Raw genomic sequence first — 17,143 nt, forward strand, 5'->3', positions numbered from 1 at the left:
ACCTTGCACACCGCTGCGCTTACGATAAGGTGGTATACTGGGGCACCGAGCCTTCTTCATCTTTGTGCGGAATTCTTCGCAGCTGTCCAATGTTCAAGATTGGTGGGAGCAGCTCACTAAGGGCAGCCACAATGTTACTCGAAACCAGTCCATAAGCCTCCTAAAGTGGTCTATATACACTGTGGGCTAGTTTTAAAAGCAGACTATAAGGTTGTGGACATAAAGCAGTCCACAACGCTACTATCCACCCACAAGACTAAAATATTATTTCTTTCTCTCCCCTCTCTTCTCACCAGCCTGATTTGCACATACACATGCATGAGCAACTATCTCATGTGGGTTCTATGTGTAAAGACTACTATCTGGTTCAACATTGCTGGTGTTCTATTTACTTATGGTCTGCTGGTACAAAAGTCTACCTTAAAAACTGATTGGACCATAAACATTGCTGATGCCCTATGGCCATTGGTCTTGATCAGGCTCACCTCCGACACGCTACTTGGAACATCGAGAAGAAACGCTGTCAGCGGGTGTTTGATGACAAAGCACTACATGCAGATCAGTTGGTTCTACTAATTGTGCGAGACGTCGCTGCTTACCGCTAGGCTCATGCAAAATGCAACACTTAGCTCCACACAAATTGTTGCTTCGTTCAGTCTTCTCCACTGTCATCTTTTAATTCTTTAGCTCCTCGTAATTACTTGTAAATCTTTGGACTTCCTCCTACTATTAATGCACAAGCAGAGCACCTGCTATAATTTCTAAAAAGAAAAATGAACTTGTACCGGGCGCAAAATTTGTAGTCAACGACTTCATAGCAAACGATACATTGCCTAGCGATGAGAATGAGATGTATTCATCTGCAGGGCAACTCCCACTACTCGCTGGTCACGAACATTCACCCACCAAGATCATCACCCACCTTGTATCTGGCCCATTCAATTATCGGGCTCCTCGACCCATACAGGCTCCCCCGGCCCCCTGGCCTGGCCCAAATAGCTTCCCCCACCGCCTCTTGGTCCTCGATCGCTAAGGGCACACTACACGCCACTCGAACCCAACCACCTAGGGTTTCTTCCCTATCCTCAGTCTCAACCACGCGCCGCCGCCGCCTCCGACGCACCCGAACTCCAGGTGAGCAGCCGCCCTCCCTCTCGTCCAGTCCCTCATTCAAGAACCCATCGCCCTTGTCTTGAATCGTCCTCGCCGGATCGGTGGTTCCTGGCGCCTTGCGTCCAGCGAGCCGTTCCCGTTCCCGTTCCCGCATCTCGGTTTCTTTCGACAGGGGCGAGCAATTCGTTCAGCCCCGCGCCATGTGGTTGGTTGTGTATGTCCCTTTTATTCTGTGTGAATTTTGACGGTAGATTCTTAGGTTATACTTAGATCCCCAAGTCCCGGAATCATGTGACGTGTTAGAGGTTTTGAGGCGAATCGATTCGTGTTTGTTCTAGCCCGATGTCAGAGTGGGAGCTCGGTTTGATGTCCTCGTTGTTAACTTGTGCTGAAAGTTGTTTTTGGGCTACGAATCTGTCGTTCCATTTAACTCGGTGTATCACGCAGTGCTGCTAGGCTCAGAGCATGTTTCTATTGCTTGTATGGAGATCAGCTAGCGTAAACCGCAGCATCGTTGGCAGATCGATGTGTTTTTTTTTGGTTGGGCAGTCTGCCGTTAATTGTCAAGTGTCTATTGCTGAGGTTATCTTCTGTTTCGTAGTTATTGTTTCTTCTGTAATTTTTTGAAGGATTGCTTATGAGATTTATTTAAGTTTGGACTCGAGAATTGTTTTGCTTTCCTTCACCTCAGAGTCCAAATACATTTTTCATTCTTTTTTTTCATAATTCATCCTCTGGTACACTTTGCAGAGCTTGAGCCAAGTCGAAGCAAAAGCAGCAGCAGCAACCATGCAGGCATCACGTTTCTGGGGACAGGTACTTGCTTTCTCTTTGCAATGACCCCAGCATGGCGGCCTATGCATTGTGTCCATACTGTAGTAATTGCTACTTTGTGTCATCGTTGTCGTTGGTTGCAATACTTACTGCTTGGTTCTTCGCAACTTCAGGGGGACAGTGAATCTGAGGAGGAGGAGGAAGAAGTCGAATCAGAAGAGGGTAGTGATAGTGAAGATGACGTAGCTCCAGGTCCTGGGGGGCGTGGAATCCAAAACCGCTATTTGAAGACCCAAGAAGATGATAGTGATGAGTCTGATTCAGGCCACCGCGTGATTCGCTCTTTGAAGGACAAGCGCAATGAGGAGATGAGATCTATTGTTGATCAGATGCGTAATGCTATGAAGATCAATGACTGGGTTAGCCTGCAGGATAGCTTTGAGAAGCTCAACAAACATCTTGAGAAGGTTGTACGTGTCAATGAATCAACTGAGATTCCAAAGATGTATATCAAGGCACTTGTATTATTGGAGGACTTCCTTGCTGAAGCCCTTGCAAATAAAGAGGCTAAGAAGAAGATGAGCAGCAGCAATTCGAAAGCACTCAATGCGATGAGACAAAAGCTTAAGAAGAACAACAAGCAGTACGAAGAGCAGATTCAGAAGTGCAGGGAGCATCCGGAGAGCTTTGAAGATGAAGCTGCGGATGACAAGGATGAAGATGAGGATGATGAAGATGAGGACAGTGACGCAGAGATTGAAGATCCTGAGAAGATAGTAACATCGGAATCAGAAGTGGATGCTGAAGATGAAGATGACAGTGGTTGGACAAAGAAGCTGAACAAGAAAGATAAGATGATGGACAAGCAGTTCTTGAAAGATCCAAGTGAAATCACGTGGGATATTGTTGATAAGAAACTCAAGGAGATTGTTGCATCAAGGGGAAAGAAAGGTACTGGAAGGATCGAGCGTGTTGAACAGCTAACCTTTTTGACCCGTGTGGCCAAAACACCTGCTCAGAAGCTTGAAATCCTTTTCCATGTGATATCTGCACAGTTTGATGTGAACCCTAGCTTACTTGGGCATATGCCAGTCAATGTGTGGAAGAAGTGTGTTAACAACATGCTGCTTGTGCTTGATATACTGCAGCAGTATCCTAACATTGTAGTAGACACTTCACTGGAGCCTGATGAGAAAGAAACTCAGAAGGGTGCAGACTTCAATGGAACGATACATGTTACCGGTGACCTGGTTGCATTCCTGGAGAGACTGGACACTGAATTTTTCAAGACGTTACAGTGCTCGGATCCATACACAAAAGATTATGTTCAGAGACTTAGGGAGGAACCCCTATTCTTGGTTGTTGCACAGAATGTCCAAGATTACTTGGAAAGGGTTGGGAACCTCAAAGCTGCTGCTAAGGTTGCACTGCGTCGTGTTGAGTTAGTGTACTACAAACCCCAAGAAGTATATGACTCAATGAGGAAATTGGCCGAGCAGCCTGAGGACACAGTGGACGAGGGTGATGCAGAGACCGGTGATGAGCATCAAGCAATGGATGCCAATAGGGGGCCACCGCCATTTGTTGTGATTCCGGAGGTTGTGCCTAGGAAGCCTACCTTTCCAGAGAGTGGCAGAGCTTTGATGGATGGATTGATGTCCTTAATTTACAAGTATGGAGATGAAAGGACCAAAGCCCGTGCAATGCTTTGTGATATATATCACCATGCAATTTCTGATGAGTTTTCAGTGGCTCGTGACTTACTTTTGATGAGTCATTTGCAAGATGGTGTTCAGCTTATGGACATATCATCCCAAATTTTGTTCAACAGAGTCATGGCACAGCTAGGGTTGTGTGCTTTCAGGGCCGGTTTGATAAATGAAGCTCATGGCTGCTTGACTGAGCTCTACTCAACTGGAAGAGTTAAAGAACTGCTTGCACAAGGTGTGCAACAAAGCAGATACCATGAAAAAACTCCCGAACAGGTAAGACCTCTCATGCTACTCACTCTGCTTGTCATGTAAATGCTGAGCACATGGGCCCAAATCACAATTCACACACACAAAACACTGATAGTTGGAAAAAGTGTCAAACTATTTCATTGACCTTGCCTGCTAATTATTTTTTCTGTGGCTCTCTATAACATGTTAATATGATGCTTGATCCTATTTTACACAGCAATTCTTATGTTGATTCCAAACTTTGGCGTTTTTTTCTCCATACTTGGCTGTGTTTATATTTTGATAACATGGATGTAGTTGCTTTATGGTATTTGCAGCGAGAAGGCTTTACTAATATTTAAAGTAAACTGCTTTAGTCTATTTTTTATATTCATTTAATTATAAACTTCAGTTGGGATATTTTATACAAGGGTAATAAATGATTTGTGCTTTTGATTATCAGTGCTAATGATTTAGCCACTCTTAACTCCTGCAGGAAAGACTTGAGAGGAGAAGGCAGATGCCTTACCATATGCATATAAACCTGGAGCTTTTGGAAGCCACACACTTGATCTGTGCGATGCTAATTGAAGTCCCCAATATGGCTGCCAGTACTTATGACAAGCGGAGGCCTATGAGCAAAACTTTCCGCAGGCTTCTTGAAGTGAGTGAAAGGCAGACTTTTGTTGGGCCTCCGGAAAATGTGAGGGATCATGTAATGGCTGCCACAAGAGCCCTCAACAAGGGTGACCACCAAAAGGCTTTCAGTGTCATAAGTTCGCTGGAGATCTGGAAGCTTTTGAGGAACCGGGAGCATGCTCTTGAGATGCTGAAGCTTAAGATCAAGGAGGAAGCCCTTCGAACCTATCTTTTCTCGTACTCTTCTTGCTACGAGTCCTTGAGCCTGAACCAGCTCACCACCATGTTTGATCTCAGTGAGCAGCATGCTCACAGCATTGTTAGCAAGATGATGATGCATGAAGAGCTTCATGCTAGCTGGGACCAACCGACGAAGTGTATTGTTTTCCACAGTGTGGATCAAACTAGGCTTCAGGGGCTACTCTTCCAGATGGCAGATAAGCTCTCAGTCCTGGTGGAGAGCAATGAGAGGGCATACGAGGCAAGAACTGGTGGTACTCTTGAGGGGGTACCGCCCAGGCGCAGGGGCGACGGACAGGAATCTAATATGGGGAAGTGGCAGGACAACTTTGTATCCTCACAAGGGAGGCAGGGAGGTGGCAACCGGTCTGGATATGCTGGCAGAGGTGGAGGTGGCCATGGTGGTGGATACCAGAGGGACAGGGGAAACCAGGGTTCCCGTGGGGACTATAGCGGCGGCTCACGGTTTCAGGATGGAAGGGGTCGCAACCAGTCTGGTTCCTCAGGGAGAGGTGGTGATGGTGGTGCACGGATGGTGAGCCTTAACAGGGCTGGTAGAGTTTAGGTGCGATAAATTTGAGCCTGAAGGTCTTCCATCAAGGTCTCCACTTTTGAAGCGCTGTTTTTTCCATAATTTAGAACCTTGCAGTTTTAAACTCGGGTTATTTGCTATATTTTGCTGTAGCCTTTTGATTCAAGTCCCTGTCACAATCTAAGACTTGGTACTCTGATTTGTGTCATGAGAGTGAGGGCTATGTATTCGTTCCTACATTTGATATCCACTTGCGACTGTTTATGCTTATTCTGGTTTGATGTTTTTAAGCATTGTGTGAATGGATGGTGGCGTAAAGTTGCATATGTTTATCTCGTTATCGAGTGGAGACTGAAGATGGTCGTGTCACATCTTTGAGCTTCAGTACTTGCAGGCATAGATGTTGAGTTCTTTTGTGTGTGAACATTTATATTGCACACTTTTGCAAACTAGAAAAGTTTGCTCCAGCAAGAACGGTTAAGTGGTCTTAACATTCACTGTGGGACTTATTTGCCACAAAGTTGGACCTCAATAGTTGGACTTGTGCAGCCATCTTTTCATAATTCAAAGATGTGACAAGCTTCCAGTACGAGAGCTCGAGATGGACGTTCACGAAATGATTCCTCTGTTCATTTAGAGCTTCCCAGCGTGTGGAATGAGTTCGATGTTTGAGATGTAATCGTCGCACCTTTCTGACTATTTTAGCTACAGCGTGCAAGTATAATCGTTTCTGGGGCGCGCAATATAAAAAAAAATGACGACAAAAAGAAAATCACTCTAATGTCCCGTTCCTACCATCTGCCCTCCCAGGAGAGCATCTACACCAACTTGGAAGCGTCACCACGCTTGCGCTGGAGTACCCAAGCATCACGTAAGTGAAGGTAGCTGAGCTGCGAGCAGAGGATGATCCATCACTGAATGGCGAACACGGGGTTAGTTAAGTGCTTGCGGCACTCTTCTGGCGTGAACTAGCTGTAGGTAGACGTAGATCGACCCTTTGTGAGCAAAACAAGAAGATAGAGTACTAGAATCCACTGTAACTGGGACACCATGCAAACGAAGCTGTCCATAGTCGATTTCGAAAACCTGAACTTAAAACAGCAGACTTCTATCTGAACTATTATACGTAGCATAAAGCATTATAGCTATTCAGAAACAAGACAATAGCAGCTGATAGTATTGTGACAAAATAATGAAAAAGAATCTGACCAACCTTATTTTGGAAGCCTGGCAGAGAACTAAGAAAGACTGCAAGAGTAAGATTAGGGAAATATGCAGTCCAGCACAAGCTGATTCAGGAATCCGTGTGCTGATTCAGGAATCCACTACCATCCTCCATTTGAGTTGCATGACCACCAGGCACTATTCAGACACCATTTTACCTTGCCCTTCTGTAGGAATAGGATAGCTCTCAACTTGGTTTTATTCCAATTTCCACTGCCTTCTGGTGGAGTACAATGTGAGTCAATCACGGAATGTTCATCCATTATGACAATCAGAAAATAGCCATTTTTGTCCTGATCTGACAATAGATGGCTGCCTGATTTAGAATGACAATTGACATAGGTGCACACGAATCCAAGAGGTTACTAGATATCAACACTACAGTTCCGAGTCATGCCACGTGAACCACATTCAACAACCAAAACGGCAAAAAAGAGATCAAAGTGCACCTAAATAAGTTATATTTTGGCGAACCATATGAAAAAAAGTCTTAAACTTCTGATACTAGCATCTATAAAGGTTACAGAGCTTTGAGAAGCTCTTATGATTAATCCATGTATTGTTCTTTTCTGAGTGTGTTTGACTACCCTGCAGCGCTGACCGCTGAGTGCCGACTTTTGCAAATTTAGTAAAATTGCAGTCAGCATTTTCCTAGAAGATGTTACATACAAGAGCTAGCTGTCAAACTGGCATTTCAATAAAATATTGAGATGTGTTCATTTGCAATGGGGCAGAAAAATAGTGGTAGTTTTTTTTTTGTTTATATGTGGCTTGCTATCTTTTGGGCTCCGCTTAGACCTATGCATTCGAGGAGTAAGCTCTCTGTTGACACCGTTTTTTGACACGTGTCAAGTAAGGTGATTTTTGTGAAGGGAAGGTAGCCGATTTGGAAGAAAACAAAAGATGCACAGGGTTGGAATCGGCCGATGGAGTCCGTCCGATGGGCCAGAGGGATATGCTTTGAAGATGCTGATCCGCTAGCTCTGGTGCTCGGCCGATGGAGAGTTGCCGATGAAGTCAAGGAAGGAGAAGAAGATCCGGGCTCTACGAAAATCTTGATGATTCGGTTGTAATATTTTAAGTAGTTTATATTTTAGGTAGTCTTTTCTTTAGGGTCAAGTAATGTTTGCCGTAATCGGTTAGGACTTGATAGCGTTAGGCTATATATATCAGTTGTAAAGGATCGGAAAAATTTGATACACATCCAATATAACACAACTTTACAATTCCTTTACACTTTTTCGGCGACTTCGTCTTTTCTCTTCTTTTTTCGACGAGTTCTTTCAAGTTGATCAAGGACGCCTCACATTCGAGCGACTTGATTTGCTGGTGAGTTTTCGTTTTACCGAGTATATTTGAGCTTTAGCTACCAGGCGCATCGCTGTGGATTCGTTCAAATCTATTCAAAAGTTATCGAGTTTATCTAGGCTTTGACTTCCGGGCGCATCGCTGTCGTCTCGTCTAGATTTATTCACCAATTATCGATATCGGCTAGATTTGTAGGTTTTCCTATGCTTTTTGGCCATTATCACATCTAAAAACATACTAGATCGACTTTAGGTTTTGGAGTAACACTTTTGTTATCTCAAAAGCCGATTTAGGTCCGTTTTTAGCTCACATCATCTGAGTTACACATTCGTAGCTTAGATCTTGTCATACATACACGATTGGCTGTTCAAAGCCGGTTTTGTCGTTTAGTACATCGGCTGATCCTGCCAATGCGCTCTTTTACTACGCGCGTGCATTTAATACCCTTTTGTCGTCTATAGTATCGGCAAAGCTTGCCGATACGCACATCTGAGAGATATTCGGAATCCCAGCCGATACGCTCTCGAATTTGACTTTGTTTTCTCCCTTATCAATTTCAGATCAAATTGACCGGCACTCTTGGTTGACTTCCCGTAACTCGGCGAACACTTGCCATCGGATTCCAGTGTGTTGATTTTTGCGTCAACACATCTTTTGGCACGCCCAGTGAGACCGAAAGCTTCAACATGGTGGACATTACTGATAAATCTGCAGTCAGTGAAGAGAACCAGATTCCTGTTCCTGAAGATAAGCTCAAAGAAGAACAAAAGAAGGAATATGAAGAGCTGGTGGAGAAATTCAAACGTGAATGCCTCAAGTCATACAACGTCAACAAATCTGGTGAGGTGATCAAGAAGTTTAATCTTCCATCTTTCCAGCCATTGACAGAGGCTCAACGTGAAAGCAAGATGATAGACGCAGTTGGCCAAGCTGTGGCACAAGCCTTCATCAAGAGTGCAACAGTCATGGGCAACACGATGCACAATGCAGTGGTCAAGACTTTTGCTGAATGCACGTTACCAGGGTGCATGGGTCCTTGCTATATACAACCAGATCAGATGCAATATACTCCCTTGGAGGTGTCTATGGCAGCAGCCCTGTCGGCTCAAAATAGCCAGGTAGGAACAAGCAACAGTCAAACTCCACCCCAGATGACTATTGCAGCATCGGCGGGTACAACAGATCCTATCTACTCAACCACACCGCCGATTGCTACAACTGTGCAAGATGGATCTGCGTCCGTATTTCCTAAAGGATGGAATCCTGCTACTGGGTATGGTATGCATCCGGATTTCTTTTCTATGCCACCCAAGATGCAGTTTAATGCGTCGGTTTCTCAGTCGATAGCCTCTCAGCCTGATCCATCGGCCGTTCAGCCGATGGGTACACAGTAGGATGCATCGGCAACACAACTGAATGCACAAGGCGCATGGAGCCCACAACAGATGGCACAAACTAATGCATCGGCGTCGTCGCCGATGACCCCGCAGCAGCGTTTTGCTATCCTGCTCCAACCCCAGTCTCCTTCAGAAGTGTTATTGTCGCAATCTACGCATCAGAAGGGAGTCAACTGGGTATTCCACAATCAAGCAACCAGATAGATACGGTGTGTCAATGTGCCGTACATGGATATTACTGGTCAACAATCAGCTAACCCATCAGCTACACAGCCGACGATGACTCAGCAGATACCCAATCAGATGTCCCAGCAAGCACAACAGATGCAATCGGCTCAACAGCCGATGAATCATGTAGCTCAGCAACTTGCAATGATGACCAATGCAGCGAGCGTGGCTTCTCCCCAACAGACGCCAAATGTTGAAACACAAGTTGATTGGAGCACGAAGGTAGCTGAAGTGATGAGGGAGCAGTTTGGCTTAAGGCCGAAACAACAATCTGTTATATACAAGGCTCCCTATCCTCCGGCTTACAATCAGATTCCTCTCCCCCACAAGTACAAGATACCTGACTTCACGAAGTTCTCAGGGCAGGGAGAAGTTTCTACGATGGAACACGTTAACAGGTTCCTTCTACAGTTGGGAGAAGCGGGCAACTATGATGCACTCAGAGTCTGTTTGTTCTCCTTGTCTTTGTCTGGATCGGCCTTTGCTTGGTTCACCACTTTGTCGGCAAACTCCATATTATATTGGGCCGATCTAGAGAGACAATTTCATCATTTCTTCTTCTCTGGGATTACTGAGTTAAAGTTGACCGATTTGACTGGTTTAAGGCAAAGAAACGATGAATCGGTTGCTGCTTTTATCCAAAGGTTCAGAGATGTCAAGAATCAATGTTATAGTTTGGTTCTGTCCGATCAGCAGTTGGCCGATGCAGCATTCAATGGGCTCTTGCCGCACATTAAAGATAAATATGCATCGCAGGAGTTTGAAAGTATTAGCCAGATCGCGAGTCGGATGACAGAAGAGACTCGATCCTACGAGTCCAAGAAGTCTTTTCAGAAGAAGATCAACTATGTGGAATATTCTGCTAATGATGAGTCTGAAGAGGAGTAAGAAACGGTCGCATCGGCTGAGTGGATACAGAACAGCAAGAAACTGGTGACGTGTCCGTTTGGAAAGAAAGAGCCTGAGTCGTATTGGTTTGACATCACCAAAGCCGACAAGATCTTTGACTTGTTATTATCGGGAGGGTTGATCAAGTTGAAGCCATATCAGAGGATTCCATCGGAGGACGAGCTCAAGAATATGAAGTACTGCAAGTGGCACAATGCCATGTCGCATGATACAAATGAGTGCAAGGTCTTCCGGCAGCAGATTTAGATGGCTTTTGAACAAGGGAGATTAAAATTTGAGGCTCCCAAGCAGACGATGAAGATCGACGGGCACCCTTTCGCCACAAACATGGTTGATGTGGCCAGAGATGAGGGTTCTCCTCAAGCCAAGATTCTGACGTCATCATCGGCCAAAAAATCTAGAGCTGTTGATCCTAAAGCGCAGATAGCGGTCGATGAGGTCAAAGGAAAGGGTCCGATAAAGGATGCTGAACGTTCATCGGCACCACGTAGACGTGTAACGTCTCAAATGCTGTTGAACAAGTTTCAGCGTGATCATGAAAGGCGGCAACATAGAGAAGAAGAGGAACGACACGAGCAAGATCATTGGAGGTGTTCTTTCTTTGTCTACTGCTGGAAAGAAGTGTTGGCATTGCCATCGGCATATGATTGTCCCAAATGCAATGGTCAAGGCAGCCGATCATATGAAAGGTCACGTCATGAGCCCTATCAGCGTGAGCGCACTCCTGTGCATGATCGGCTAGGAAAAAAAGATATCGGTGCATGATCGACTGGGGGGCAGATCCATGCTACGTAATCCTGCTGGAAGAAGAGTACCCGCACATGATTGGCTAGAACAGGTGGCCGATGACAGAGTGCGAGATGATCAGCCGATGCGGAGAGATCCAGAACGCGAGCCTGATTGCACGGATCAATCTCAATGGTGCCCAGGGGGTTTGACCAGGTCTCAGAAGCGACGTGTTCAGAGGTTACACCAGCTGGAGATCATTGAGGAAGAACAAGAACAAACTCTGAACAAGAAAGGAGTCAAATCACAAGTTTGGCGTGTTAAGGCTAAGGCCGATGGTGAATCGGCCAGTAACAGTTCCACACCGATCCAAGCAGTCGGTTCTTCAGAAAGTTCCTAATGGATGAGTTTCTAGAAGAAAAAGGGAAATTAGGGCAGGGATTTACGTCGGCCGATTTACTAGAGAAAATTGATATCGGAGATGGCGATAGACCGAGGCCTACGTTTATTAGTGCCAACTTGGATCCCAAATACAAGCAGGAACTAAAAAGTTTATTAAGAGAGTACAAAGATTGCTTTGTTTGGGAATATTATGAGATGCCTAGCTTGGATAGATCTATTGTGGAACTTTGTTTGCCTATAAAACCGGGATATCAGCCATATCAACAAGGAGCAAGACGGTGTAATCCTAAGATTTTACCGGATATAAAGGCCGAAATCACACGGTTAATTGAAGCCAATTTTATTCGGCAGTGTCATTATGCCGAATGGATTTCTAATGTGGTTCCTGTTTACAAGAAAAATGGCAAACTACGAGTGTGCATTGATTTCAGGGATCTCAACAAAGCTACGTCGATGGATGGTTACCCTATGCCGATAGTTGATATATTGGTAGATGCTGCTACTGGGCACAAAGTGATCAGTTTTATGGATGGCAATGCTGGATACAATCAGATTTTTATGGCAGAGGAAGACATCCACAAGACTGCGTTCAGATGTCCAGGACATCTCGGTTTATTCGAGTGGGTAGTCATGACCTTCGGATTAAAAAATGCTGGTGCTACGTACCAGAGAGCCATGAGTTATATCTTTCATGAACTCATCGGCAAAATTGTGGAGATATACATTGATGACGTGGTTGTGAAGTCAAAGGGGCACCAAGAACATTTGGCTGATCTGCGTAGAGCTTTGGAATGCACCAGAAGACATGGTTTAAAGATGAATCCAAACAAGTGCGCTTTTGGTGTATCAGCTGGCCAATTCTTGGGTTTTATGGTACATGAACAAGGGATTGAAATTAGTCAGAAGACTATATCAGCCATCGACAAAGTTGAAGCCCCTACAACAAAAGTTGAACTTCAGTCATTGATCGGCAAGATTATTTTTATTCGGAGATTTATATCCAATCTGTCGGGAAAAATTCAGCCGTTCAGCTCTTTACTGAAGTTGAAGGCCGATTAGGAGTTTGTATGGAGAGAGGAACATCAAAAAGCATTGGATGAAATCAAACATTAACTGGTGAATCCTCCAGTATTGGTTCCTCCCCAAAAGCACAAGCCGTTTAAATTGTATTTATCGGCTGATGAGCGTGCTATCGGATCGGCCCTTATTCAAGAATTTGAAGGAAAAGAAAGAGCTATATACTTTGTGAGTAGAAGATTGCTGGATGCTGAAACCAGGTATTCTCCCGTCGAGAGATTATGTCTTTACTTATACTTCTCATGTACCAAGCTTAGACATTATTTATTATCGGCTGAATGTGTTGTTGTGAGCAAAGATGATGTTATTAGATATATGCTCTCATTGCCGGTTTTAAAAGGGAGAATAGGGAAATGGATTTTGGCATTGTCAGAATTTGATTTGAGATATGAATCGGCTAAAGCAGTTAAGGGTCAAGCCGTGGCCGATTTTGTTGTGCAACATTGTGGACCAGAATTAAACATGGTAAATCTTGTTCCTTGGACTTTATTCTTTGATGGATCCTTTTGTGAGAACGGTTCTGGAATTGGTGTAGTGTTGATTTCCCCTCGGGGGGCAAATTTTGAATTCTCATTTCCAATTGAAGCATCTGCAACCAATAATCAAGCTGAGTATCGTGCTATTCTCAAAGGGATTCAATTACTTCGAGAAATCAAAGCCGATGCTATTGAGATTTTTGGGGATTCTATGCTGGTGATCAATCAGTTAGTTGGGGAGTATAAATGTAAAGATGATATTTTGCGATTATATCTTGAAAAATACCTCCGGCTGCTGAAAGAATTCAAGAAGGTAACCATCGAGCATGTTCCCAAATTTCATAACAGTGATGCAAATCGGTTGGCTCAGCATGCTTCAGGGTATCGGCCGATGGAAGGGGTGATGGTTTCGGAGGTAACGGCCGATGACTGGAGGAAGGAGATTGTTGAATATTTGGAAGATCCTTCCAAGAAGGTAAACAGAAAGGTCAGATTCCAAGCAATCAAGTATGTGCTGTTGGAGGAAAATTTATATTACCAGACGATTGATGGAGTTTTGCTCAAATGCATCGATAAAGAAGAAGCTAAGGTATTAATGGGTGAAATTCATGAAGGGGTCTGTGGATCCCATCAATCGGCCTATAAGATGAAATGGGTGATCAGGAGGAACGGATATTTTTGGCCGACGATGCTGGAAGATTGCTTCACATATTACAGAGGTTGCCAAGAATGTCAGAAGTTTGGGAGCGTGCAAAGAGTTCCTGCGTCAGCCATGAATCCCATAATCAAACTGTGGCCGTTTAGAGGATGGGGAATTGATTTGATCGACCAGATATATCCTCCATCCAGTAAAAATCATAAGTTTATCTTGGTGGCCACTGATTATTTCACCAAGTGGGTTGAAGCAATTCCTCTGAAAAATATTACATCAAGAGAGACGATTGAATTCGTCAAAGAACATATTATCTATCGGTTTGGTATTCCACAGACCATTACGACCGATCAGGGTACTATGTTTACGTCAGATGAATTTGAGGAATTTGCTACTGGAATGGGGATTAAATTGCTGAATTCTTCTCCATATTATGCCCAAGCTAACGGTCAAGCAGAAACATCTAATAAAGAGGTCGTCAAATTGATCAAGAGAAAGATTGATGAATATCCTAGAAAGTGGCATACTGTGCTTCATGAAGCTTTATGGACATACAGAATGGCTTGTCATGGCGCTACAAAGGTGTCTCCATATCATTTGGTATACGGACATGAAGCTGTTCTCCCATGGGAGTTGAAACTTGATTCACGGCATGTCACGTTTCAGAATCAATTGACGGCTGATGAATATTTTGCTCTGATGAAAGATGAATTAGAGGATTTGGCTGGCCATCGGCTGAAGGCTCTTACAAATGTTGAGGCGAATAAAGCCAGAGTTAGCCGATGGTATGATAAGAAGGCAAAAGCCAAAACTTTTGAGCAAGGTGAATTGGTTTGGAAATTGATATTGCCTATAGGAACAAAGAGTTCAAAATTCGGCAAATGGTCGCCAACGTGGAAGGGACCATTCAGAGTAAATAGATGCGTTCCTGGAAATACTTATATTTTAGAGACACTCGAAGGGGAAGAGTATTCTAGAGCTCTTAACGGAAAATATTTGAAGAAGTATTACCCTATCGTTTGGGTGGATGGATAGCCGATTAATTGAGTTATCGGTTGAATTGTTATGGCCGACATGATATATGTCGCCCTTAGTGCAAAAAATTCACACAATCCAAGCTGCTCAAATTCAGATCAGGGTTAGTTTTTTGCGTTATCAAGTGAGAAGTTGCAATGAAAATCAACAAGAAAGGGGAAATACTTCGTTAATAATATCATTTACAAAAAGGCCGATCAGATGATCTGGCCAATACAGCAAAAGTTGTTTCTAGGAAGATGCTACTCCTAGAAATCTAATCATCGGCAAAGACATTGCCGATGACCGCCTCTATATTGACATCTTCGGAGATGGCGGCAGCTGCCATCTCCATGTCGTCGGTGAGCTCCTCGAAGGCCCACCAGTCTTTGCTGCCCAGCAGCAAGTGGACCGGTTCGATTTGCAGGAAGTCGTGGCCGGACTCGAGCTGAGCGTTCACCGATCCGGTCGCGGTGGCGGCTGCAGCATGGAGGGCTTGGATCTGCGACTCCAGAACTGAAGTGAAGGGTCAGAAAAGAGATCGGTGAAGCAAGGGAAAGCAATGCTTTAGGAGGAGTGACTTACAGGCGACTCTGGAGTCGGCGGCTGTAAGTTGGGCCCGGACAATGGCCCGGTCGGCTTGTGCCGCCTCCAATTCGGAGGCGAGACGCTGAGACCTGATGGTCTCCTGGTGTAATTCTCCCGAGCTTTGTCCTTCTCGCGAAGGAGCCGGCGAATGTATTCCTGGGTGCTCTCGGGAACACTAGGAAAGGGGGGTCCCTCCGAGTTGGAGGAACCAGAAGAAGCATCGTCACTGCACAGAAAAGGGGCAGAGAAATTAGAGATCGAAAGTTGAACAAAAATGTGGCACTCCGATGATGGGAGAACAGGGCTTACTCCACGCGGCGGCGGATCGCCGGCGGAATATCAGAGGGGCCCTCATCGGTGTGCTTGGAACCCGCCATTGCTACAGGAAGACCTAGGGTTTTTGCTGAAGGAAGAAGAAAGAAGGAAGAGGGAGCTGTAGCTAATGGAGACTTGTTACCGATGCAGAGCCAAGGGGTAATATTTATGGACCAGTCTGGGTAAGTGAAAAGACGGAAGGTGAATCGGCGCATTGGGTTTGCGCAAAATAGAAGGCGAAAGGCCAGGGGCAAAGAAGAATTTTACCCAGTTGTACGGGGTAGCCGTGTGCACGGGATACGAGGAATAGCTTTGAATGCTGGTTGGAGTAATTTCGGAACAAAATAAATTATTCCGAAACTGGGGGGCATGTGTTGACACTGTTTTTTGACACGTGTCAAGGAATGTGATTTTTGTGAAGGGAAGGTGGCCGATTTGGAAGAAAACAAAAGATGCACAGGGTTGGAATCGGCCGATGGAGTCCGTCCGGGCCAGAGGAATATGCTTTGAAGATGCTGATCCGCTAGCTCTAGTGCTCGGCTGATGGAGAGTTGCCGATGAAGTCAAGGAAGGAGAAGAAGATCCGGGCTCTACGAAAATCTTGATGATTCGGTTGTAATATTTTAAGTAGTTTATATTTTAGGTAGTCTTTTCTTTAGGGTCAAGTAATGTTTGCCGTAATCGGCTAGGACTTGATAGCGCTAGGCTATATATATATCAGTTGTAAGGGACCGGAAAAACTTGATACACATCTAATACAACACAACTTTATAATTCCTTTGCACTTTTTCGGCGACTTTGTCTTTTCTCTTTTTTTCGACGAGTTCTTTCAAGTTGATCAAGGACGCCTCACATTCGAGCGACTTGATTTGCTGGTGAGTTTTCGTTTTACCGAGTATATTTGAGCTTTAGCTACCGGGCGTATAGCTGTGGCTTCATTCAAATCTATTCAAAAGTTATCGAGTTTATCTAGGCTTTGACTTCCGGGCGCATCGCTGTCGTCTCGTCTAGATTTATTCACCAATTATCGATATCGGCTAGATTTGTAGGTTTTCCTACGTTTTTTGGCCATTATCACATCTAAAAACATACTAGATCGACTTTAGGTTTTGGAGTAACACTTTTGTTATCTCAAGAGCCGGTTTAGATCTGTTTTTAGCTCACATCATCTGAGTTACACATTCGTAGCTTAGATCTTGTCATACATACACGATCGGCTGTTCAAAGCCGGTTTTGTCGTTTAGTGCATCGGCTGATCCTGCCGATGCGCTCTTTTACTACGCGCGTGCATTTAATACCCTTTTGTCGTCAATAGTATCGGCAAAGCTTGTCGATACGCTCATCTGAGAGATATTCAGAATCCCAGCCAATACGCTCTCGAATTTAACTTTGTTTTCTCCCTTGTAAATTTTAGGTCAACTTGACTGGCACACTTGATTGACTTTCCGTGACTCGGCGAACACTTGCCCTCGGATTCCAGTGTGTTGATTTTTGCGTCAACACTCTCCAACTTCATGCTGGGATTTGCTGCGAAATCACCCAAGCCTATGTTAATGTTGCTTGGCTTTGGAGAACTCGAGACATGATCT

At 44.6% G+C, this 17,143-nt stretch overlaps 1 protein-coding gene across 3 annotated transcripts; it reads left to right on the forward strand.

Annotated features, from left to right (window-relative positions):
• Nucleotides 1-995: 995 nt before the first annotated feature.
• LOC120683071 (eukaryotic translation initiation factor 3 subunit C-like) lies at nt 996-5,540 on the forward strand. Of its 3 annotated transcripts, none has more exons than XM_039965090.1 (4): nt 996-1,134; nt 1,864-1,929; nt 2,061-3,872; nt 4,324-5,540. In XM_039965090.1, the coding sequence occupies exons 2-4, from the start codon at nt 1,903-1,905 to the stop codon at nt 5,269-5,271; spliced, it is 2,787 nt and encodes a 928-aa protein (XP_039821024.1). In that variant the 5' UTR covers nt 996-1,134; nt 1,864-1,902; the 3' UTR covers nt 5,272-5,540. The 3 variants fall into 3 exon arrangements, with proteins under 3 accessions (XP_039821024.1, XP_039821030.1, XP_039821038.1); XM_039965096.1 differs by having other exon boundaries at nt 1,126-1,318; nt 4,324-5,528; XM_039965104.1 differs by lacking the exon at nt 996-1,134 and adding an exon at nt 1,141-1,327 and having other exon boundaries at nt 4,324-5,528.
• The last annotated feature ends 11,603 nt before the right edge of the window (nt 5,541-17,143 follow it).

The sequence above is a fragment of the Panicum virgatum genome, chromosome 2K, assembly GCF_016808335.1.
Source record: "Panicum virgatum strain AP13 chromosome 2K, P.virgatum_v5, whole genome shotgun sequence".
Classification (NCBI taxonomy): domain Eukaryota; kingdom Viridiplantae; phylum Streptophyta; class Magnoliopsida; order Poales; family Poaceae; genus Panicum; species Panicum virgatum.

Bases quoted from the DNA above. Each gene is read 5' to 3' on its own strand.
- LOC120683071 (XM_039965090.1), top strand. From the start codon at position 1,903: ATGCAGGCATCACGTTTCTGGGGACAG. The intron at 1,930-2,060 runs GTACTTGCTTTC...TCGCAACTTCAG, and splicing joins CATCACGTTTCTGGGGACAG to GGGGACAGTGAATCTGAGGA. The intron at 3,873-4,323 runs GTAAGACCTCTC...TAACTCCTGCAG, and splicing joins ATGAAAAAACTCCCGAACAG to GAAAGACTTGAGAGGAGAAG.